We start from the raw sequence: 24,969 nt of genomic DNA, 5'->3' as shown, positions 1-24,969 counted from the left end.
CAGACTATATAATTCTGAAAAAGGTATACTATTTAAAAACTCATTATTCCAGCAACATATAGAGAGATAGATATAGATATAGATACTAGGATATAGAAAATATAAGCATTTTATAAGTGGAGGCTGTTTAATTGAAATAAATATTTTATAATATGATTTGATAAAAATATTTTTAACTATTTGTGAAATTTACATCGAATCTATAAGAAATCATAAAATACAAATTTCATCCATGAGTTTTATCTGGCTTAAGTTTGAAGTTACATTGAAAAGACTCAGTGACACTGACTTGTACTGCTTTAGCTCTTCAAAAATCTGTCCAGCTAATGACAGATCCTAGGAACGATTTTTCGGAATACTCTGCTTTGCTCTCACCAGGCTCCTGAAGAGCAATGAATTCTTTAGTAATAGTTAGGGAGCGGAGCAGGTGAGGCCATTAAAGGAAAATCACTCTCCCTCCCTATCATTATATAGCTGATCTCAGAGCTTCCCAACTAGGGCCAAAATATCCTTATTTCCGTTGCCATGCTTTACTCCTGATAGAAATCCATGTAAACGGGAAAGACTGGAAGGTCAATAGAGGTTCTGTGTTGCCTTGATTAATCAATAAAAAAGGTTTTCCCCTGTCACTATTTTTATTTTTTTTTTCCTTTGGCAATTTGGAGGTTTTTACACTCCAAGACAATGCACCATATTAATGTACTGGGTGGATGGAGGGATTATGCCTTTTTTCTTTTTTCTTTTAAGTTGGAGCAAAGGGTACTGTGAAAAACGGAGGGTAGAAGGAAGAACCTTCAGGATTCTAAGAACATACATGAAAGTGGAGGATCTGGACATAGATTCCCTTAAAACCAACAGCACCAGCTTACCTTTTAGAGTCTTCATTTACCCCTGGATCCAGGAACACCAGTTTGGTCACTGTTGGCATGAACTAGATAATACAATTCTCAGTATATAGCAGATGCTAAATGATTGATAGCTATTGGCTATATTAAAAAGGGGGGAAATTGAACAGGTCACCATTATTACTATGTCATTGGCTCTAAGGTTTTAAACAGCAGCCACCCTGGGGAGTTCAGTTACTTCTACTGTGCAGAAGATTTAACAAGATTGTTTAATAACTGTTGAACAAAAAGATGCGCATACATCACCATTTTAATTTGGCCCAATTTCAGTCTTCTGCGAAGTGCTGTTTAACAAATTTAGAACTGACAGTTCAGTCTGAAGTGTATAAAGAAGTCAGCCGTGAGATGCTTGGGAGCCACGCTAACACTTACAGTTACCCCAGCATGGAGCAGACACTGTCCTCTGGAGCCGCTGGAAGCAATGGGGCAAACCATAGTGTAGCAGCACTGCTTTAGAAATTCCGGGGTGCTCTCCGGCCCTGCTCACAGGGAATACGCTCTATGAGCTCCTGAACCTTTCTAACTCAGGGAAAAAATGCCTCTGCCTTAATCTCACAGTTAAACATTTATTGAGGCAGAAATAAAGAATAGCCTTGTTTGTATATGAATACTAGAGGAGATAAGAAGCAGTTTTATCAATTTGATACTCTTTGACTCTTATCAGAAATCTGTCTAACTATAGATAACTATTAAAGCTATTTTCTTTTTTTTTTTTTTTTTTTTTTTTATTGCAGTAACATTGGTTTATAACATTGCAAAAATTTCAGGTGTACATCATTGTACTTCTATTTCTGCATGGACTACATCATGTTCACCACCAAAATACTAATTACAACCCATCACCACACACATGTACCGAATTATCCCTTTCACCCTCCACCCTCCCCCCTTCCCCTCTGGTAACCACCAATCCAATCTCTGTCCCTATGTGTTTGTTTATTGTTGTTATTATCTACTACTTAATGAAGGAAATCATACGGTATTTGGCCTTCTCCCTCTGACTTATTTCACTTTGCATTATACCCTCAATGTCCATCCATGTTGTCACAAATGGCTGGATTTCGTCGTTTCTTATGGCTGAGTAGTATTCCATTGTGTATATATACCACAGCTTCTTTATGGAAGCAACCTAAGTGCCCATCAAGGGACGAATGGATAAAGCTATTTTCTAAGAAATCACGTAACTGAACTGAACTTCAGAGTGGTTTGTGTAGAGAATGATTCAGATTTAAATACAGCTCTAAGTAAATATGATACAGTACGTTGCTAGGAAGGGCTAAGGTTTGAGAACTAAAGTTTTCTCTTTTCCTTGCTTCATCATTGATTGAGAAATTTAGAATTCAGTCAACTCTATTACTTTCTCTATGTCTCGTTTATCAGTAAAATGGAATAAAAGTACAACTCTAAAGCTTAAAAGGGATATTGTGAAAATTTTAAGATTTTTATAACACTTTAAATTTATAAAAACAAAAATATTTCTTAATAGATTATAACAGAATGAGTGAATTTTGTTTATAATTTTCAGTAAATATTTCCTACAAATTCAAGAACAATCATGTATTCTCTCAAGGTAAACAATTTCTTATTTAGAAAAACTTTGTAACAACTTGGTGGTGAAATTGCTTTTATAAAGTATGCATTTCTTTTAGTAAAAGATGATGAATGTGACTCAGATGCAGAAAATGAACAAAACCATGATCCTAATGTTGAAGAGTTCCTACAACAACAAGACACTGCTGTCATTTACCCTGAGGCACCCGAAGAGGACCAGAGGCAGGGCACACCAGAAGCCAGTGGTCATGATGAAAATGGTAAATGGAGCTTCACAGTTTTGTTTTGTCTTCATCTTTAAAGGATTATTGTTTCTGTTACTCTACTATGGGAACCTACTCTACTCTAGGGAACATGATTGAAAACCAAAATTTATTGCAGGTGCCTGTAGAGAGTAATCTCTTTAATCCATGGAACATTGTCCATGATAACAGTATAGTTTTAAATCAGTGGCATCTCATGTGTATAGTGGTAATGCTACTGCATGTGAGATGCTTAGAACAGTGCCTGGACATTGATTTCCATTCACTTACATGGCAGCAAGTAGTACAGATGGGAACTAGGATGAGCCTTACTGCCCCTTGATTCTTTTCCACTATTCTTCCAGCAAGCAAAACATGGTTGTCTGGTTCAAAACATACTAATTTGGTGACAAATGGGTTTTTTTATATCTGCTTTAGTCCACTCTGATATGAACAGCCAGTATAAGAGTGGTAAAATGCAATAATAATGTGTTCATACTCTCCTGAAAAGAATAGGCTGTCGTTCTGCCCCTTCCATGCACTAGAAACAGATGAAAATAGCATGCAAATATTCCTATAAGAAATTTTATGTGAGATCTATACCAAAAAGTAGGAAGATTACTTGGAATGTTTAAGGATACTTGAAGTATTAAGATCCTAAATGTTTGTTTTTAATTGAGGTCACATTGGTTTATAACAGTATATAAATTTCAGGTGTACATCATTATATTTCGATTTCTATATAGACTGCGTTGTATTCAGCATATTGGCAAATCGAATACAACAATACATTAAAAGGATCACACACCATGATCAAGTGGGATTTATTCCAAGGTTGCAGGGGTGGTTCAACATCTGCAAATCAATCAGTGTGATATACCACATTAAATCTGTTTTGATTTTTCCAGGGTTCCCAGTTTAATGGATAGATTTAGCTTAATATTCAAATAATCAGCTTTTTTTAAGACTTACTTTTAAAGCAGCTTTAGGCTCACAACAAAACTGAGATAGAGGTATGGAGATTTCCCATATATCCCTTGCCCCCACACATGCATAGCCTCCTCCATTATCAACATTACTCACCAGAATGGCACATTTTTTTGCCAAAGATGAACCTATATTGACACATCATAATCACCCAATGTTCATAGTTTCCCTTAGGGTTCAGTCTTGGTGTTGGACATTCTATGGGTTTGGACAAATGTATAATGACGTATATCCATCATTATAATATCATACAGAATATTTTACTGCCCTAAAAATCTTCTGAGCTCTACCTGTTCATCTCTCCCCTACCCCCTGGCAACCACTGATATTTTTATGTCTCCATAGTTTTGCCTTTTCCAGAATGTCCTATAGTTGGAATCATACAGTATGTAGCCTTTTCACATTGGCCTCTTTCACTTAGTAATATGCATTTAAGATTCCTCCATGTCTTTTCATGGCTTGATAGCTCATTTCTTTTAAGTGCTGAATAATATTCCATTGTGTGGATGTACCACAGTTTATTTATCCATTCACCTACTGAAGGACAGCTTGGTTGCTTCCAAGTTTTGACAGTTATGAATAAAGCTGCTATGAACATCCATGTGCAGATTTTTGTGTAGACATAAGTTTTCAACTCCTTTGGGTAAATACCAGGAAACACGATTGATGGATCATATGGTGAGAGTATGTTTAGTTGTATAAGAAACTGCCAAACTGTCTTCCAAAGTCGCTGTACCACTTTTGCATTCCTGTCAGCAATGAAAGAGAGTTCCTGTTGCTCCACATCCATACTAGCAGTTTTGTTGTCAGTGTTGTGGATTTGGGCCGTTCTAATAGGTGTGTAGTGGTATCTTCTTGTTTTGATTTGCATTTCCTGATGGCATATGATGTCATCGTTTCATACTTGTTTGCCATCTGTATATCTTCTTTGGTGAGGTGTCTATTAAGGTCTTTGGGCCATTTTTTAATCAAGTTAATTGATTCCTTATTGTTGATTTTTAAGAGTTCTTTGTATATTTTGGATAACTGTCCTTTATCAGATATGTTTTTTGCAAATATTTTTCCCAGTCTATGGCTTGTCTTCTGATTCTCTTGATATTGTCTTTTGCAGAGCAGAAGTTTTTAATTTTAGTGAACTCCAGCTTATCAATTCTTTCTTTCACTGATTGTGCCTTTGGTGGTGCATCTAAGAAGGCATCACCATACCCAAGATCGTATAGGTTTTCTCCTGTTATCTTCTAGGAGTCTTAGAGTTTTACATTTTACAGTTAGGTCTGTGATCCATTTGGAGTTAATTTTGGTTAAGGATGTAAGGTCTGTGTCTAGATTCATTTTTTTGCACGTGGATGTCCAGTTCTAAATGTTTGCTGTAAAGACTGTCTTTGGCTCCATTGTATTGCCTTTGCTTCTTTGTCAAAGATCAGTTGACTGTATTTATGGGGATCTATTTCTGGGCTCTCTATTCTGTTCTGTTTGCCCTTTGTCTGTTCTCTCACCAATATCACACAGTCTTGATTACTATAGCTTTGTAGTAAGTCTTGAAGTCAGGGAGCATCAGTCCTCCAGTTTTGTTCTTCACCCTCAATATTGTGTTGACTATTCTGGGTCTTTTGTCTTTCCGTATAAACTTTAGAATGTTTGTCAATATTCATAAAATAACTCTCTTGGATTTTAATTGAGATTGTATTGAATCTGTAGATCAAGTTGGTAAGAACTGACGTCTTGACAATATTGAGTCTTCCTATCCATGAACATGTAATATCTCTCCATTTATTTAGTTCTTTTGTTTTGTTCATCAGAGTTTTGTAGTTTTCCTTATATAAACGTCATACAAATTTTGTTAGATTTATACCTAAGTATTTCAGCTGGTTTTTGTTAATTAAATGGTATTATATCAATCAACTTTTAAATTTTTGAGGGAAATTGAGAAGGATGGTATAGAAAACAAAATAGATTCCATTGCAAAGAGTCAACTGACTTTCCTTAAATCAGGAATTAGCTATGAAAAAGAGCATAAACACAACTTTCACTCTAGAATAGAAGGAATATCCTATAACTAAATCATGACAAAGGAAATAGAAGTAGGGTACTCTAGAACTGTTTCCTCCACGTGCCAAAAGGACGCATTTCTGAAAACTATAGATTGTTGTGTCTAGAGGCACTGCATTTCAGCTTAATAATTAGTTTTCTGTTGATCTATTTGCATATTTGGAAAGTCCGTAGTTACTGGCATTGTAATCCTATAAGGCCCTACCCTTTCTACTTTCATTTCTCAGTTGTTTTTTTCTCTTAAACAAAAAGTGTTAACATCTCACCTGAAGAAGCAGTAGGTTACAATAAATATGAAAGGCAAATAGAAAATTTTAAAGTATGTATGTATATAAATGTGAAATATTTATGTAACAAAAAGGCTTTAAAAAGCCTCAGTGAAAGAAAGTAATGAAAACTAAAGAAATATTCCATTGTGTAGATCAAATAAAGGTAAACCTTGTAAAGTCTTTCGTTACAAATCAACACAGTAAAATCTCATAAAAATTGGGACCCTAAACATTTTGAATTAGTAAAAACATTTGAATTATAGAGTATGTTTTTAATTCAGGTATTCATTACTTTCAGGTATATAATGTAATTTAACTGCTAACAAAGTATTTCAGAGTAGATATTCTGTCACACCAGCAACATCTATTTACATATAAAAAGTTATTATCTTTAGCAGCTCTTAAGTTTTTAAAGTTTTAGTACATTAAATATGCCCTCCTGCACCTCACAGGTTATGAACGGGCAGACTTTACTCCAGCAGATTGGATTATCACAAATTCTGAATCAGTGGGGAAAAAAGAAAGGAGATTTTTCAAAGGTTTTATATCAAGTAATATTATCAGTCTGAAATGTTATGCTGCCTGCCAAAGGAAGTTTAGGATACAAAAATTAAAGAATTTTTTTAAGTAAGCATATTCATGGTCACAGATATGTAAAGAAATTATAGATAGTTCAAAAAATGGTCAGACATAGGTTGGTTTTTTGTGGTAGTATTGAATTGTTGCCTTAAGTTTATTATAGGAATTCTAAAAAGAAACACTTTTTTCTTATATGACAAGCCTTCATTGCTAAAAAGTGATTTTTTAAAAGACAAAAATCCAATATTTTTCAAAAATAGAAAGAAAAATTTTCCTTTAACTTTTAAACCTGTTCATTCTATACTTGCTTATGTCAGATATTCAGATTTACTTTTCATTGTGTTATGCGAGTGGCCTAAAAAAATAAATTCATATCTCATATGTGTGAGAAAATTCAGTAGATACTGATTTATGAAAATAATAACTTGCTGTTAAAATATCATGAGCAGCCTGTCATTTTATAAAATTATTAGTATTTTGTCTATTAATTGAAAGGGTTAATCATGAAGGTGAAGAAGAAAATAGGACATAATAAGAGCAGACAGCTCCATGACACTGGAGTATAAGCAGCCTGAGTATTGGGAATCCCATTGTGGTTGTACCAGTAATGGAACTCCAACAATGGTGGACTCTGACTTTTGCCATTACGGCCAGCTAAAATCAATAGGATGGACTAGGCAGTCTGGCAAGGACAATGTCCCAAATGTTGATTTCCCACTTGCTGGTGCAAATAGGAAATTCATACTAGACAAAACATAACATGATTTCCAAAAAATTTCCTCATGTGGCCAATCTAATTCCCAAAGAAGTGAGTCATATTAGAGTCATCACCAACAGAAAACTGTCTGGTTCCAGTTAACTTGCTAGCTAATAACAAAAGATACCATCATAAACTTTGGGGGTTTTGGTTATTGGGTTTTATTCATATATTTTATACATATTTTAATATATTTAACTAGATATATAGAGTCAGGTGCTCAGTCTGTTATTTTCAGGCTGGTCCTTGAGCGAGACATTTAATCTATATGGACTTGAATTTCAATAAGGGTAATATATGTTTATGAAGCATTTGAAGATTGTTATGAAATTTTCTTTGGTAGTCTGTTTTTCTACAAGAAATTCAAAACGAAGCTAGAGATGATATTTACAATAAGATGTCACTTAGGAACTTACTCCTTTGAAGAAATAAATCAAATATGGAAAACTACTCTTAGTTAAATAATATTAATTGGCAAAGTAGTATTATGTTTTAGGATTGTGAGAGTTAGATGGTTAACTCCAGTTTATCCATAATGCCTTTATTTTCTGAAAGCTATCCTATATTCATCCATATAAAATTGTACAGAAAGTTTGTCAGTGTATTTTAGTAGAAGAAAGAAAGTGAAGAACCATGCACGGGAGGTCTTTATGGGCCAGGCCTAGATCTGGCTCCTCTTACTCCTTTCTGCCAGTGCACATTCTTTTGGTCTGAACTCATGTGACCCCTCCTAACTGCAAGAGAGTCTGGGAAACGTAGTCTGTGTACTACTTACTGTGATGACAATAACTTTATAGTGTCGTTTTCAAAGATTGAACGTTACACAGATGACATTGTTACCGATAGAAAGAGTCTGTTATGGTGTTCGAGTCCCCTTTAATATGTATACATTTACAAATGTAACCTACATTCTAATTTTACTTTTGTTTTCTTTATCTAATTAACCATACAAAAGAAGGAAAGAATTATTGTTTAATGAAAAGGATACGGGACTTTAAAATGACAGCACACATTTGAATCCTGACTTCATCATTTACTGGCTATGTGACATTTAAGTTATTTAACCTTTCTGAGCCTTACATTTTCTCTTTTATAAAATAGATATGTATATCATTGTATTATTCTGAGAATCAAATATAAAGTGTGTAACATGATATCTGGCACATAGCATAGGGACTCAGTGGTAGCTTTGGCAATATTTTTTGAATGTTTTACATTTAAAATATATGATCTTTCTTTTTAAATTTATTTATTTTTTATTGAAGTCACATTGGTTTATAACATTATGTAAATTTCACGTGTACATCATTATATTTTGACTTCTGTATACACTATATGACCTTTCTTTTACAGGAACACCAGATGCATTTTCCCAGTTACTCACCTGCCCATATTGCGATAGAGGCTATAAACGCTTTACCTCTCTGAAAGAACACATTAAATATCGCCATGAAAAGAATGAAGATAACTTTAGTTGCTCCCTGTGCAGTTACACCTTTGCATACAGAACCCAACTTGAACGTCACATGACATCACATAAATCAGGAAGAGATCAAGTAAGTGGAATGACTGAGAGGTCACCAACTTTCCAAATTTTGAGAACTCAGCCCTCCACGGAAGGCAATATACTTTAAATATACTTAAAAATTAACAGGATGTACTAGACAGTGTCTTATCTGCAGCCTTATAAAAATTAAAGTGACTACTTATTTGAATTATCTGGTCATTTCTGAGTTAAGAAGCACATATGAACATTATTTTAGAGGTAACTTAGTTTTTTTTCTATTTCAGATAAGATCCCTTTCATCTCGATTTAATTATTTTGCTTATACTATAACAAATATTTCTCTTAAGTTTATAACTAGATTTCAAAATGCATTCTACTAAAATTTTCAGTGTAGGAAAAATAAATATTGTTTACATAAACCACATGACTTAGTACTGACCAAATAGAGAAGAAAGTCAAATAATAATAAAGTTTAATTTTCTGTGAACCAATGACTACTTTATTTATTCTTAGTATAAGCTACCATGTTCTTTTTCCTATAGTAAGGAAAGAGTCTTCTAAGAAGCTAAAGTTTAGATTCTAAATCATGTTTATTCTAAACACTCAATTTTCATATGATTTATTTTACTTCTATGTTACTTTGCCTCCATTTCTAAAAGCATAAACCAAGGCTATTCTGTAAGCATAAGTTACATTTAAACTGTTGGCTTTATACTTAAGGATTAAAGTCAAAGAAGCTTTTACCAGTTGTCCTTCTTTTATAAGGTACTGATAACTATGAATAATCAAATTAATATTGACTTAATTCTAACTTTAAAAATCAAATAAATATTCAACTGCCCAGGGTATGTTAAGAGTATATGTTGTGGTTGGGGCACAGGTCCATTTTCTGATATCAAAGGAGTATCAATATTTATATTCTTGAATCTGTGAGAACTCTGCCCTATGTGTGTGCCTAATATAAGTCAGATATCCCATAGAGAACAAGTTAAACCCTTTGCTAAGATGATGGCTAAACCAAACAAAAAATTATAACAGAAACAGAATGATTAAACAGCATCAACCTATCTTCTCAGGACTTTGGCAACAATAACAAAATAAAGTGGGAGAGGGTAGCAATCAGGAAGTATCAGACCAAGATTTCCTGGGATAGGTTAGTGGTTAAGTCTGTGAAGGAGCCCTTAAAATGGGAAAGAGCACCAAAGAAGGAAGAAGTTGATACGGAGAAGAAACTGCTGAAGACAAACACCATCTATTTACCATCTGCCCCTATAAGAATCTTGTCAGGGACGATACAGAAGAGTGCCTTTCCGTCTTAGATGCCTGACGTGACCACAGTAGAGACGAGCCTTGGGAAAAGAGCCTATTCATGTGACATTTGGGAAGCAGACCCATCCTGCAACTGCTGCCCCCATAACCTCTCTGTAGCAAAGGCCCTTGTCAGAGGAAAGGATCTCCAAAGGATGGATCGTATGGATGTTTTGTGAAAGCAGGAGATGCCAGTATAAAAACAAATCGTAAGATCTCCAACGAGCGTGAAATGAATATTTCATTTTCATTTCCGCTTTCGTGATGATTTTTCTGATGGGTGCAAAGGTAGTAAGTTTTGTGTATGAAGTGTGTGGTCAGACTAAGATCAGTAAGGAGCTGTGGTATATGTGGGACCAATAATGTGAGGAAATATAATTGGGAGGTCTTGGAAACAACTTAGGTTACAAGGAAGCAAACTAAAGAGTAGAATGTCTATCTTGCTAGCCTTTGAAAATTATGCCACAGCTTAAAGATAAGCATTTCCATGTCTTGTTAATTTATTCATTCAACAAATATTTGAGTTTCTGTTACATATCCGGCCCTGTTCTCGGTATTAAAGGCACAATAGTGAAAAATACGAGCAAAGTCCCTGACAGTGGGGGGCATTTGTCAGTAGGTAATAGAAAACACATATAAAATATAAAAACAGGTAGTATTAAGAGGACAGAAAGTGATTAAAACTGTTATTTTTTTTACAAGTTAGAGAAAACTTTCTGAGAATGGGGCGTCTGAACTAAGACCTGAATGAAATGAAGGAGCTAGTCTTGGCATGATTAGGGGAAGGGCATTCCATTAAAAGGGCACAGAGTGAAACATGAAGGGCCTTGAGGCAGAAGCAAGGAACAGCAGGGAGGCCACTGTGAATAAAGGGGAGAAGGATGAGTGAGGCCAGGGAGGTGTCGGGGCCAGAGGGTGTAGCCCCTGTACAGGCCGTGATGAAGACTGCTGATTTCATTCTAAAGTGTGATAGGGAAGCCTTTGAAAGATGTGAAATTTTATCTTTATTTTTTTATTCTTAAGGGAACACTGGCTGTTGGGTAGAGAATAGATGAAGAAAAACAGGAATGGAAGCAGGGAGACCATTTAGAGGCTATGGCTATAATCCAGGCCAGAAGTGGGGTGGCTTTAAACCTGGTGGTGGTGACAGACATGACATAATGAGGAATGTTGAATTCAGAATATATTCAGATGGCTTGCTGATGCATTGAGTAAGAGTGTAAGAGAAAGAGAGGAGTCAAGGATTACTCCAAAGTTCAGGGCCTAAACAATAAATAAATGAGGGTGTTATTTACAAAGATAAACTCTAGAGGAGGAGCTGATTTTCAGGAGAGAAATTAAGAGTTCAGTGTTAATCATGTTAACAGAGAGATGCCCATTGCTTTCTAACTGGCAGTATCAAGGAACCAGTTGGCTGTAAGAGTCTAGAAGGTGGGGGGAGAGGTCTAGAGATAGAAATTTGGGAGTTGTCACCATATAGTCAGTATTTAAAACCATGGATTTGGATGAACTAGGGCCTGTACATAGGAAGTACTCATTCTCTTTCCTTGCTATATGGAAGACAAAAGAAGGAGACTCCAGCTAGGGTGAGCATGAAGCAAGTGCTACTTGAGTTAAGCCTTTGAAGGATGGGTAGAAGCTTAACCGTCATAATTAAGGGGAAGCATAGCCAAGAAAGAAGGAATAGTATAAACCAAAGCAAGGAGATAGCGAAGAGCAGTATATGTGCAAAAAAACTGAGACTCACTAAGTGACTGAGGCATGGACTTCTTATAGAGAACTGGGGAAGAGCATGCCCGGAAACTCAGGGGCTGTAAACTTGGAATCCATAGACTCAGAATTCATACTGAGGCGTCGTGGAGATCCTTTGGAGATTTATGAGCGGGATTCAATACAATTTAATTCAAGCAGTGCTTTTGTAAGATTAATCTAACAACGCACAATAGATTTGAAATATATAAAAGTGGGGATTTGATAAACCAGACAGAAAGCTATTATAATAATCCATATTTGACTGAAAAAGATGGAACTATTTTTTAAAATCATTAGATTTAAGTACATTTTGGAAATATCAAACATATAAGAGACAGGATGAGGTACTGGAAAAGCCCGGCCTTTTCTTTTCTTTGGGAGACCTTGTTCTTCATTAGTAACTGCTTTACACAGATTCCTGAATGTTCTTGACCTCAGTAAGTTAGAGTGCAGACGAGATAATCTCTAGTTCCTCGTAAAGTATATATTATTTTTGCTAAATACTATATTTCTCAGTAAGGTATGATTCTGATACTTTAAATTAGAAAGTGGAGCTTTTTCTCTTTGTCAAAATTCTGTTCCCACTGCCACCCTCCTCTTTGGTAATATTCCAAGCGACAGATTTCTGTAAGTGCTACAGTTTGAAGGCTTTAAGAAGCAAAATCATCACCAAAACATTCCTGTTAGCAGATTGGATGTTCTTTATCTAAAGCTTTTTTGCTTTATAAATAAAATACCAATTCTTTCTTACAGAGACATGTGACGCAGTCTGGGGGTAATCGCAAATTCAAGTGCACTGAATGTGGAAAAGCTTTCAAATACAAACACCATCTAAAAGAGCACTTAAGAATCCACAGTGGTAAATATTTGTTTTCTTCCTACACCTTTAATATAGCATATATGGTGATAAATATGTACTATAACATGTGATCTACACACATATCAGAAACTCTCTGCTGTTCTTTTAGATAAAGACTAATCTGGAGAAATTTTCTGATTATAAATGGTATTTTATTGGAGTCTTAATCTTTGACTAGAGTATATCAAGTTAATATAAAAAGACATACTCCAAATTTCCTAATCAGAATATAGCATGTTTTAACAAGAGGTATAACCTAAAAACACTTCAGCTTTCTGATGAATGTTAATTTCGTTGCTTCTTTTGCACAGTTAACAAGGGAATGAAAGAGAGTGTAGAGGTAGGATTCGCACAAGGAAACAAGGAGATGAAGACGTTCTTTACATGAGAGAAGTAGAGATGGAACTCCAGATAGGAAATGGTGAGGGGAGACGTAGAGTCAGCGAGAGGGCAGCATGGGAGAGAGAACTGCAGCGTTAATGAAAACTGAAAAGAAGAACGTGTCCCCCGTCATTTCACCTTTCTATTCCATGTCATCTTCTAAATCATTGTATTTGTAAATCATAAAATAGTATTATATGATAAAAATATTATGTCTATTTTAGAAACTTATAAACAAAGAGAGCTATATTTGCATTTCTTTAGAGGCTCTACTTGAACAGAACCTATAGAGAAAATAGCATCTTACATTGCACTATGAAATCTATTCATCTCCTGATTAATATTGATGTTATTTTAGATTTAAATAATCTTAATGAAAAAGAACTGTTAGCCAATGAATGTGAAATTATAGATATCTGCACATTGCTTATTTTGTGAAAATTATTGTATTGACATTTGCATTTTACAAACATCATCCTACAAAAAAGTGCAGTTAGGTAGCTTTGTGAAGAAGGGTGGTTGGTGATATCTATATTTTATTTTGGAACTGTATTTCTGGAAGTTTTACTGTATTGCTCATTGAGAGCTAAATAATGTTAAAGTTACCACTTAAAAATGCTTACACCAAGATTCTTACAAAAACATTTACTTATTTTCATATATCATTTCTTTCCAGTTTCTGGAAAGTAGAGGTTGTCTTTTTGTGGCCTGCCACAGGATCGTATTTCTTAGCACCTGTGCAATGGAGCAATTTTAATCGATAATATATTTTTAACAACCTAGCTTCAAATCAGAGATGATTTGAAGTTGTTGATAGAGATATAGCTAATTCAAAAGTTTTAAAAAACGTTGAAATTGGGGTGGAGGAGAAAATAAAAGAAGGCTTATGTAAGAATGATGTACAAAATGAATGTCACATGGTCGTACTGCAGTTGTGTAGGAAGATCTATCAGATCTACAGATGATAAAAATTGGGAAGCATAGATTGTACGAAAGATTAAAGTACAGATCTAGAAACAACAAGTTGATGTTCAATCACAAAATCCTGCATTGATATTCAAAAATCAGTATCAATCAAATAGTAAGTAGGGAGCTACTGTCTTTAGTAGTACCTACAGAAAAAGGGTTTGGATAGTCAGGAGCTTTATGTAAGTTAACAGTGTGCTGCTGCTTGAACAGCTAATGCAAATGTAGGCCATGTCGTGGAACACAAAACTCCCACTGTACACTGCACTGTCCGTTCATTATGTATTCATATCTGGCTCATTCTTAAAATTATTTAATATGATGCTTGTATACCTTTAATACAGCAATAAATTTTAATTGAAAAATATATAAGAAAAATAAACTTAAGAAAGTAAGACTGGCATGACATAAACATGAAAAAAATGAATACTGTGAAATCCATGCACATCTTAGAGTGGACCACAAATTAGACTATAAGGCTTAGGAAGTAAAAAAACCTACCATCACTAACCAAGACCCAGAGTGTCTGTAAGTAAAAACATCCATTGCTGCAAAAGCGCAAGTCTTCCTGATACAAAGTCCATAGAGAAAGTTGTTCCTTAAGGGCATCATAAAGAAGAAAGAACAAAATACAATTTGTATCATACTCAGAAATATCCTTAAATAGTACAGCAGAGAATGGGAGGGGGTTTTCTTTTTAAAATAAGATTCTTCGATAGAAGCCAGTGATATTTCACCAAAGAGCAATTCAGAAAAAGCATTTCTCCAGGGTGGCCACTGGACACAGTCGAAATATACAGGTGTCTGAGGGCCTAGTTTATTCCAAGGGAAGATTTCCTAGCAGGGCTACGCAGTGTCATCCCAGGACTGGTACCAAGCTCTTTGTTACTGGTTTTGGAAGAGATAAATACAGAAACTGAGAGTAAGCATTTAGAAACTATTATCAAGACAATGCTGTGACAGTTTCATTATATTTTACACAATATTGGTCCACAGTAGATTGGAAATTTAAAACAAAAGATGAAAAAACCAAGTGGTCCTTCACTATAGATAACTTTGAAAGCACTGTTTAGTGTATCTAATAATGGATGAACAGCATATCCTTCAGGAAACCTCTGTTATTTTTTTTCTCAGCTGAGTTTTTAATAGGTATTGAGGATCAGGGTCCTCAATTATACTCCCTAAAATTACTTCGATTGTTGCTTTCTTCTGATCCCTTAAAATGAGCCCTGTGCAGAATTCTGTGTGTACCATCCTTTGAGCTCTGCATTGGGAGCTGAGCTATGATGAGAAGGCCACCACACCTCCACTCAGAGGTGAGACAAGAGAGCAACTGCACATGGCCACAGGGGCTACGAGCCTCCCCAGAAAATGACTCGGAGCTTGTTCCATGGCCTTCTAGTAATTTTAGCCTGGAAAAGTTTTACATCAGATGCAACCAAACACCCACCTCAGCCATTAAAAATAATCTCAGTATTCATAGTACATCTAACTTTGAACGGCACAACTGCAGATGTAGCCTCCAGGGTTTAGTAGTGGCACGCACTAACCTAAGTGGATGAATTAGGTGATGTGCTATAAACTATAAAGTTGTGAAGTTAGAAACTAGGTGTTTTCTAACAAACATAGTGACTTTGGTTTTAGAATAATTGTTCTTCAGACTTTCTTTCTAGCAATGATAAAATATCAGGATAATTCCCAACAATAATAATAATGATAACAAGCCTTTATTGGACACTAAACTATGTACAGCCACATTCTAGTTATTTGTATGCATTAACTCATGTAGTTCTCACAGTAACCCTGTAAGGAGGTGCTACTCTTTCCTCCGTTTTTACTGATGAGAAAATGGAGGCTCAGAGAGCTTAACTAACTTGTCCAAAGTCACTCAGCTAGTACCTAGCAAAGCTGGGGCTCTCTTGTAGGCATCCTGACTCCAAACTCTACCCACTGAGCTCCTCTACCTCCCTGTGTAAAGATGAAAATAATCTATGTTATAGATGCTTATTTTCCTAGTGAGCAAGAGAACCTAGAGAGCAGGAGAACAGCCTGGAGCTCATCTAAAAATGTTATCAAATAATTAAAAATGTTAAAATAGAGATATACTAGAACATATCCCTTGTTTTACCCCCACTGGAAATTTTTATCTGATGCGTTTGGACTATTGAATCATATTTCAGGCATCTCACTGGAAAGATTGATAAACTGGGGAATTTCCAGAGGTGAGTTAACAAGCGGGTGGGGGTTTTGAAAACCATGTCCCATGAGGAATGTTTGAAGGACCTGGATATATTTAACCTACACAGGGAAATTGAAGGATACACATGACAGCGCTTCATCAGTTGAAAGTCTGGCTTGTAGAAGGAAAGTTGGACTTGCTCTGTGTGGATCCAAAGGGCAAACTAGGACTGGGAAGTAGGCGTTCTAACAAGCTGATTTTGGCCTTGTGCTGAACCTGTATCCCAGTAGAAGTGCATTTTAGAAGAATCATTAACATTTATTGAGAGCACCCCAAGAGTTTTGCTATATTATCTCTTGTAACTGCTACAACAATCCAGTGAGGATGTATCTACATTTATTTACACACCAAGACACTGAAGCTTGGAAGTTAAGAAAATAGTATGTGACAGCCAGGATCTTAACCCACATCCATGGTCCTCAGCAGAACCAGACTAGACCCTCTTCTGTAGAGCTGTCCAGCCGATAATAGCCTCCTTTTAATGAAGGAGTTTAAGGAGAGACTGGCCAATGTCAAGGATGAGATAAAATGAACTCTTCATTGAGAAGAGGCTGTACTAGAAGGCTTCTTAGATCCCTTCCAATTCTAATATCTAATTCTTCAAATAATCACGGTTCTAAGGAAATGTACCTCACTTTTTTTAAACTTGACAACATTGAAGTTACATTACTAGCAGAACTTACACTTGACTTTCTCACTGGTTTCATTGTGATTCGTCTTAATTCTTAAAAAGAAAGGAGGAGAGAAAGAGCTTTATTTTGATACTGAGTAGATAAATAAGCATCACTACGTTTCATAATTCTACAATTAGCCATCGTTCACCTAAAATAGGTTTAATGAGCATCTTTGTGACCTGCAGTGTAATAGGTGCAAGGGGAAAATGGCACACGAGACCCAGAGGTTCCTATCGTTGAAACTGATAGTCTGTAGTTAGTGAACTATAAATTAAAACTAAAGTGAAAAATCAGGGTTGCATGAAAATATTCCGTTTAGCTCAGTGCTTCTCAAAATTTTCTACCAACATGTCCCTAATGGCCAAGAATAATAAATGCCTTGGACCTTTGGAAGGTCTAAGGAAACACCTTGAAGGAGGTTTCTACACGCAAGAAGCTTGTTTGACATGGTATTTTTTTCCCTAACAATTCACACAAATGTTGGATTTGTGCAACATAGTATGATCTGTGTTTTAATATAAAAATAATATTTTAAATTACCATAACCACTGACACTAAAATTGAAACTCCATGATGCTTTGCATACGCACTAGAACGTTGCCTTATATCTCCAGGAATACATACATCTCAGTTTAGTAAGCCAAGGCTTATAGCAATACCTTATATTTAAAGTTTTCTTCCCATTGAGAAAGATCTTTTCAAGGAAACCTTATGGATATTGGAAGGATAGACATTCATACTTGTTAAGTCTTATGGGAGATTTTACTTACTTTTCTTTCCTCTAATATTAATTTCGCCTACAGATGGTAAATAGAGTGAAATATAGAAAATTACATAGGTTTGTGAAACAGGATAAGAGAAAAAATTACTTGAAAGAGTAGGATGTAATTATTTTTGGTATTTGAGAATGATTTGAAGTTGTAAAGGTTAGCGGAAATATTACACACATATGCTGAGATTTCCTTATTCATTAGCACATGTAGTTCTGACGAAGGTTGTACTACTGCTTATAACATCTATGTAGGTTTTGAACTTAAAATGATGATTCTAAATAAAATTATTTCACAAGCATACTTGGTAACCTCTTTTTAATTGATATTGCTTGTTTTAGGGAAAATGTGGATACAAAGAAATTTATGGGTATAATTTTTTCTGTTTAGGAGAGAAGCCATATGAATGCCCAAACTGCAAGAAACGTTTTTCCCATTCTGGTTCCTATAGCTCACATATAAGCAGTAAGAAGTGTATCAGCTTGATGCCTGTGAACGGGCGGCCAAGAACGGGACTCAAGACGTCTCAGTGTTCCTCACCATCTCTCTCGGCATCACCAGGCAGTCCCACACGACCACAGATACGGCAAAAGATAGAGAATAAGCCCCTTCAAGAACAACTGTCTGTAAACCAAATTAAAACTGAACCTGTGGATTATGAATTCAAGCCCATAGTGGTTGCTTCAGGAATCAACTGTTCAACCCCTTTACAAAATGGGGTTTTTAGTGGTGGTGGCCCATTACAGGCAACCAGTTCTCCTCAGGGTGTGGTGCAAGCTGTTGTTCTGCCAACAGTTGGTTTGGTGTCTCCCATAAGTATCAATTTAAGTGATATTCAGAATGTACTTAAAGTGGCAGTAGATGGTAATGTAATAAGGCAAGTTTTGGAGAATAATCAAGCCAATCTTGCATCCAAAGAACAAGAAACAATCAGTGCTTCATCCATACAGCAAGGTGGCCATTCTGTTATTTCAGCCATCAGTCTTCCTTTAGTTGATCAAGATGGAACAACCAAAATTATCATTAACTACAGCCTTGAGCAGCCTAGCCAACTTCAGGTTGTTCCTCAAAATTTAAAAAAAGAAAATCCAGTCCCCACAAACAGTTGCAAAAGTGAAAAGTTACCAGAAGATCTTACTGTTAAATCTGAAAAGGACAAAAGCTTTGAAGGAGTGAATGATAGCACTTGCCTTCTGTGTGACGATTGTCCAGGAGATGTTAATGCACTTCCAGAATTAAAGCACTATGACCTGAAGCAGCCTGCTCAGCCTCCTCCACTCCCTGCACCAGAAGCTGAGAAGCCCGAGGCCTCTGTTTCCTCGGGTTCTGGAGATGGCAGTTTGTCTCCCAGTCAGCCACCTTTAAAGAACCTCTTGTCCCTTCTGAAAGCATATTACGCTTTGAATGCACAACCGAGTGCAGAAGAGCTCTCAAAGATTGCTGATTCAGTAAACCTACCGCTGGACGTAGTCAACAAGTGGTTTGCAAAGATGCAAGCTGGACAGATTTCAGTGCAGTCCTCTGAACCCTCTTCTCCTGAACCAGGCGGAGGAAATAGCCCTGCAGAGAAGGACGATCAGCCTCAATCTACAAGTGCAGATGGATCCCAGGGCAGCACAGTAAATCTACAAAGTCCTCTGAAGATAACTAGCTCTCCCGTTTTACCAGTGGGATCCACCATCAGTGGTTCCAGAAGTAGTACGTCATCCCCATCACCTCTAAACCTTTCCTCATCCAGAAATGCACAGGGTTACCTGTACACAGCAGAAGGTGCACAGGAAGAGCCACAAGTAGAACCTCTTGATCTTTCACTACCAAAGCAACAGGGAGAATTATTGGAAAGGTCAACTATCACTAGTGTTTACCAGAACAGTGTTTATTCTGTCCAGGAAGAACCCTTGAACTTGTCTTGTGCAAAAAAGGAGCCACAAAAGGACAGTTGTGTTACAGACTCAGAACCAGTTGTAAATGTAATCCCACCAAGTGCCAACCCCATAAATATTGCTATACCTACAGTCACTGCCCAGTTACCCACAATCGTGGCCATTGCTGACCAGAACAGTGTTCCATGCTTGCGAGCACTAGCTGCCAATAAGCAGACTATTCTGATTCCCCAAGTGGCTTACACATACTCGACTACCGTCAGCCCTGCAGTCCAGGAACCACCCTTGAAAGTGATCCAGCCAAATGGAAATCAGGTAAAAAAAAAACACTCCCATCCTAGATCTGTTTGGCAAAATGCTGGTTTGATTTATTTCAGTGAATTTTTTCTAATAAAAATCAGTCACTACAGAGCCAAGCAGGTTGTTACGTATTGTCATTTTTGAGAGGAAATAGATGAATGTTTGCTTTCACTTTTGGGGCACCATGTCTTCATTGTTTACTAATCCAAGGTGTAGTTATCAACTGAAGTTCAAAGTGTATTCTGCTGTAAAAAATGACTCATGTCTCAGCTAAAGACTTGGCTATTTGAAGCTAGAAACAGAATAGAAAAGAAAAATTGGAATATTCACTAATTAGATTTCTGTTTTTACAGTTATATTCCCAAAATTAGTAATAGTTTCTGCCTTGATTATGAACATTAATAAATGAAAATATGTCTCCCTTCACAGACGCTTCACACCAGGCAAACTTAGCTATCACTTTTTATGTAACACCTCTGTTTATAAAAGGCTTAAACAACAATCAAGTATACAAAGAAGTCATCTAGTGAATTTACTGATCATTTTATGAGCTATAAACTAAAATTTTCAGTCATAATTAATATATATGAGGAAATATGGTTGTGAATATGTATATTTATTTTCCTCTTTAACTTTCCCCCCAAATCTGTGATAGTTTTGGATAGAGCCATTTTGTGTGACTGTTGTGTGTCACATTGTCCAGGCTTTCTCTATGTCACTAACCTTGATGTCTCCCCATTTTTTCCATCGATTTCTGATTGAATAAAATGAATACTAGAGATAAATTTTATCTTTTATTCAAATATTTACTATAAATAGGTAACAGCTAAAATAATTACAATATCCTGTTCAAATGTGCTGCTTTTTTCCCCTTAAATATTGCTACCAGTTAGGTTTCCTGTAATTGTGATAACTCTTGAAAGAAACTTTCATATGACCAGTGAATTCATCTAAATTTTTAGTGAGTAGAACACTGTGCACGCTGTGAATAATAAAGGAGGAACCACTAGCGTTGCTTCAATCACAGACTAGATTAAACAGCAGTGAAAGTGGAGTCTGGTTACTTGAGCACCCATTGGCAGCTCACAAATGACCCAGACAAATGCCTGCACCTCTCCCGCCTTACAAAGCTGGAAGAAATGTGAAAAACCTTTGAACTTTGAGAAAATTTGTGGGGTTAGAGGCAGTAGAGTGGAAGACTTTAGAGAAGATACAAGGATCTTAGGGGACCCAGTTTCACTGTAGGCTTCCTGCAGGATTATTCTACCTACACGAGAGCCTCCTGCCAAAATTATCTCCCTGAGACTGCTGGAAATGTTTTTATTCCACTGAAATTCTCAAGATTCATTTTGACTAGCAAGCATTCTTATTTAAAAATGTAGACCCACCCGCGTTGTTTTTCCATCTTGCTCCTTAGAAAAGTGATAGAGCAAACCTCTCTCTTTTCAAGGAGACCATGCAGGTTAGTTCATAGAACTCTAAAGTTCTGGAAGATACATTTAAAGACCACCTTTAAAAAGAGAGAATCTTAATTTTTGCTTAGTAAAACCCAGAATGAAAAAATGAAGGTAAATGATGCAGGTGGAAATTAGTGATTATTTAGCGAACTCATAAGTTAAAACTTCCTGCAGATTCTCATAAAGTCATGACTCATATGGAACTAAGTAAATTTTGTTACTACACAATTTATGTTCTTTCTTTTGGTGTCCTTTCTTTTTAGTACCAGTGGACCATATATTTTTGTTATAGTTGTGACTGTAATGCCCCCCCACCTTTTGTCTGTATCAACCCCACCTATCTTCTAACCCCCTTGGAGCCCTTCTGCAGTGATGAACTGCTTTGGTCAAATTGTTGAAAGTATAAGTCAAAGTAGCTCTTTAACCCATACTTTTATTTATGTCTCCTTTATTTTTTAATTTTAAACTAAATTTTCTTATTCCTTTTTTTCCTTCAGGATGAAAGGCAAGACACTAGCTCAGAAGGAGTATCAAACGTAGAGGATCAGAATGACTCTGATTCTACACCGCCCAAAAAGAAAATGCGAAAGACGGAAAACGGAATGTATGCGTGTGATTTGTGTGATAAGATATTCCAAAAGAGTAGCTCCTTATTGAGACATAAATATGAACACACAGGTATGTCAGTGAACCTGACGGTTTCTGAAAAATGAATCTGTAACCCTTTCCACAACCTGAAGTGCCCTCAAAAGCCTTATGAAGATTTTATTTGCTTCATACCACCATATTATTTCATAGCTGTGTTCTTATTTTGCAGGTAAAAGACCTCACGAGTGTGGAATCTGTAAAAAGGCATTTAAACACAAACATCATTTGATTGAACACATGCGATTACATTCTGGAGAAAAGCCCTATCAATGTGACAAATGTGGAAAGCGTTTCTCACACTCGGGGTCTTATTCTCAACACATGAATCATCGCTACTCCTATTGCAAGAGAGAAGCAGAAGAACGAGACGGCCCGGAGCAGGAGGAGGCAGGAGCGGAAGTCCTGACGAGTGAGCACGGAGGCGCTAGGGCCTCTCCCTCGCAGGGCGACTCTGATGAGAGAGAGAGTTTGACGAGGGAAGAGGATGAAGACAGTGAAAAAGAGGAGGAGGAGGAGGAGGATAAAGAGATGGGAGAACTGCGAGAAGAAAAAGAATGTGAAAAACCACAAGGGGATGAGGAAGAGGAGGAGGAGGAGGAAGAGGCGGAGGAAGAAGAGCTGGAAGAGGCCGAGAATGAGGGAGAAGGAGCAAAAACTGAGGGTCCGATGAGGGAGGATGGAGCTGTAAACCAAGCCAGCGGCTTAGAACACAAAGGAAGCGAGAATAGGGAGCAGGTGTCTGAAGAAAAAACAAATGAAGCCTAATCGTTTTTCTAGAAGGAAAAGAAATTCTAATTGGTAATGAAGTTTGTTCTATATTATACATGCTTTTCATGGAAACACAGTAACCTGTATACTGTGATTTCTGTTCACTACTGTGTAAAGTAAAAATTTAAAAAAATATAAAATACAAAAAAAAAAAAAACAAAACCACACAAAAAAAAATCCAGGTGTGCCTGAACCTCAGACCCAGTAATTTTTCATGCATTTTTCAAAGTTAGGAAAAGTTTGTAACATGAAGCAGATTAGAAAACTTTAATGACTCAGAAAGCAAAGATTTAACAGGTTAAAGGAAAATGATAAATTAGATAAGCATCTGGCATTGTTTCATTTTATCAGTATTAATTATCACTTTTATGTTGGTTTATTCTTAAGCTGTACAATTGGGAGAAATTTTATATTTTTTATTGGTAAACATATGCTAAATCCGCTTCAGTATTTTATTATGTTTTTTAAAATGTGAGAACTTCTGCACTACAAAATTCCCTTCACAGACAAGTATAATGCAGTTCCAAACCACGCTACCTTTTATAAATTCAGTCTAGAAGGTAGTAATTTCTAATCTTTAGATGTCATAGTAGAGCATATTATCATTTAAAGTGTATTGTTAGCCTTAAGAAAGCAGCTGATAGAAGAACTGAAGTTTCTTACTCATGTGGTTTAAAATGAAGTTCACGAGATTGTCGAGCTCTCATTGTAGGGACTCACAGTGCTCATGCTGGCGAGGACAGCGGAGTCGTCAGAATCAGTGTTTGTAATTGTGTTTGAGTACGTGGTAACAAATATGAAGGATATGACACGAAGCTTTGTATCCCTTGGGCCTTAAGCAAGACCTGTGTGCTGTAAGTGCCATTTATCAGTATTTTCAAGGCTCTAGCCCGCCTTCGTTCAGTGTATGGCCTACAATAACTAGCATTTGTTGATTTGTTTGTTGTATTAAAATTCCAAAATAAAACTTCAAACCACTGACTCTGTCAGAGAAACCGAAACACTGGGACGTTTCATCCTGTATTTCCTCAGTATTCATTTTGTGTTCATTGACTTTCAGAATTTCTCTACAGAAATGAAAGGGAAATTTTCTAATCTGCTTTATCCATGTACTTGCATTTCACACATGGACACGCCATTGTTATTTGGCTCATAACTGTTTCCAAATGTTAGTTATTATGGACCCAGTTTATTAACATTAGCTGATTTTTACCTATCAGTATTATTTTATTTCTTTTAGTTTATAGATCTGTGCAACATTTTTGTACTGTATGTCTTCAAACCTGGCAGTATTAATACCCTTCTTACTGACATATGTACTTTTAGTTTTAGAAAACTTTTATATTTATGTGTCTTATTTTTATATTTCTTTATTTATTACACGGTGTAGTGTATAATACTGTAGTTTGTATTAATACAATAATATATTTTAGTATGAAAATTTGGAAAGTTGATAAGATTTAAAGTAGAGATGCAATTGGTTCTCTTGCATTGAGATTTGATTTAACAGTGTTACGTTAACATTTATACTTGCCTTGGACTGTAGAACAGAATTTAAATGGGAATGTATTAGTTTTACAACTACAATCAAGTCATTTTACCTTTACCCAGTTTTTAATATAAAACTCTTAAATTTTGAAATTCACTGTGTGACTAATAGCATGATGCTCTGCAGTTTTATTAAGAGATTAGCCTAACCATAAAACCCTCATTTCCTTAGTAAGCCAAATTAGGATAACCTTATATAAACAGTGTTGGGAACAACGTTTAACATTTTGTGCCAATTTGTTCCTGTATTCATGTATGTAAGTTACAAATCTGACTCTTCATTTTTAAGTTCCTTGTTACACCATGGTCATTTTCTAGTTTTTTACCAGACGCCCCCATCTCACAATAAAATGCATCAACAAGCCTGACCTGCTGTCATTCTTTTAATCACTATCAAGATTTTCTTTGGAAAATTCTCTGTGAAATGGGATATTACGCTGTAATCCTGCACTTGATTTATCTTGGGCTGAGTTTGGGTAACGAACTAAATGTTTTAGGCATTCATCACTAAATTTTGGATTTTCTTGTGGCTAAACATTTCTAGGAAGGTCAGAGTTGACAACTACAGGC

General features: G+C 36.1%; 1 protein-coding gene across 2 annotated transcripts in view; it reads left to right on the top strand.

Annotated features, from left to right (window-relative positions):
* ZEB1 (zinc finger E-box binding homeobox 1) overlaps positions 1-24,760 on the top strand; it is a 180,937-nt gene extending 156,177 nt beyond the window's left edge. For both annotated transcript variants that reach the window (XM_014783560.2, XM_004425250.2), the window contains exons 4-9: positions 2,555-2,716; positions 8,693-8,895; positions 12,660-12,765; positions 18,186-19,993; positions 21,933-22,113; positions 22,253-24,760. In XM_014783560.2, the coding sequence (XP_014639046.1) occupies positions 2,555-2,716; positions 8,693-8,895; positions 12,660-12,765; positions 18,186-19,993; positions 21,933-22,113; positions 22,253-22,848 (3,056 nt within the window). In that variant the 3' untranslated portion in view covers positions 22,849-24,760. The remainder of the gene's footprint in view (positions 1-2,554; positions 2,717-8,692; positions 8,896-12,659; positions 12,766-18,185; positions 19,994-21,932; positions 22,114-22,252) is intronic.
* Positions 24,761-24,969: the final 209 nt, after the last annotated feature.

Source organism: Ceratotherium simum, chromosome 32 (assembly GCF_057802395.1).
Source record: "Ceratotherium simum simum isolate JZ-2026a chromosome 32, ASM5780239v1, whole genome shotgun sequence".
NCBI classification, from domain to species: Eukaryota; Metazoa; Chordata; class Mammalia; order Perissodactyla; family Rhinocerotidae; genus Ceratotherium; species Ceratotherium simum.
The sequence above is the reverse complement of the archived record's forward strand: the minus strand, read 5'-3'. Positions and strand labels throughout refer to the sequence as shown.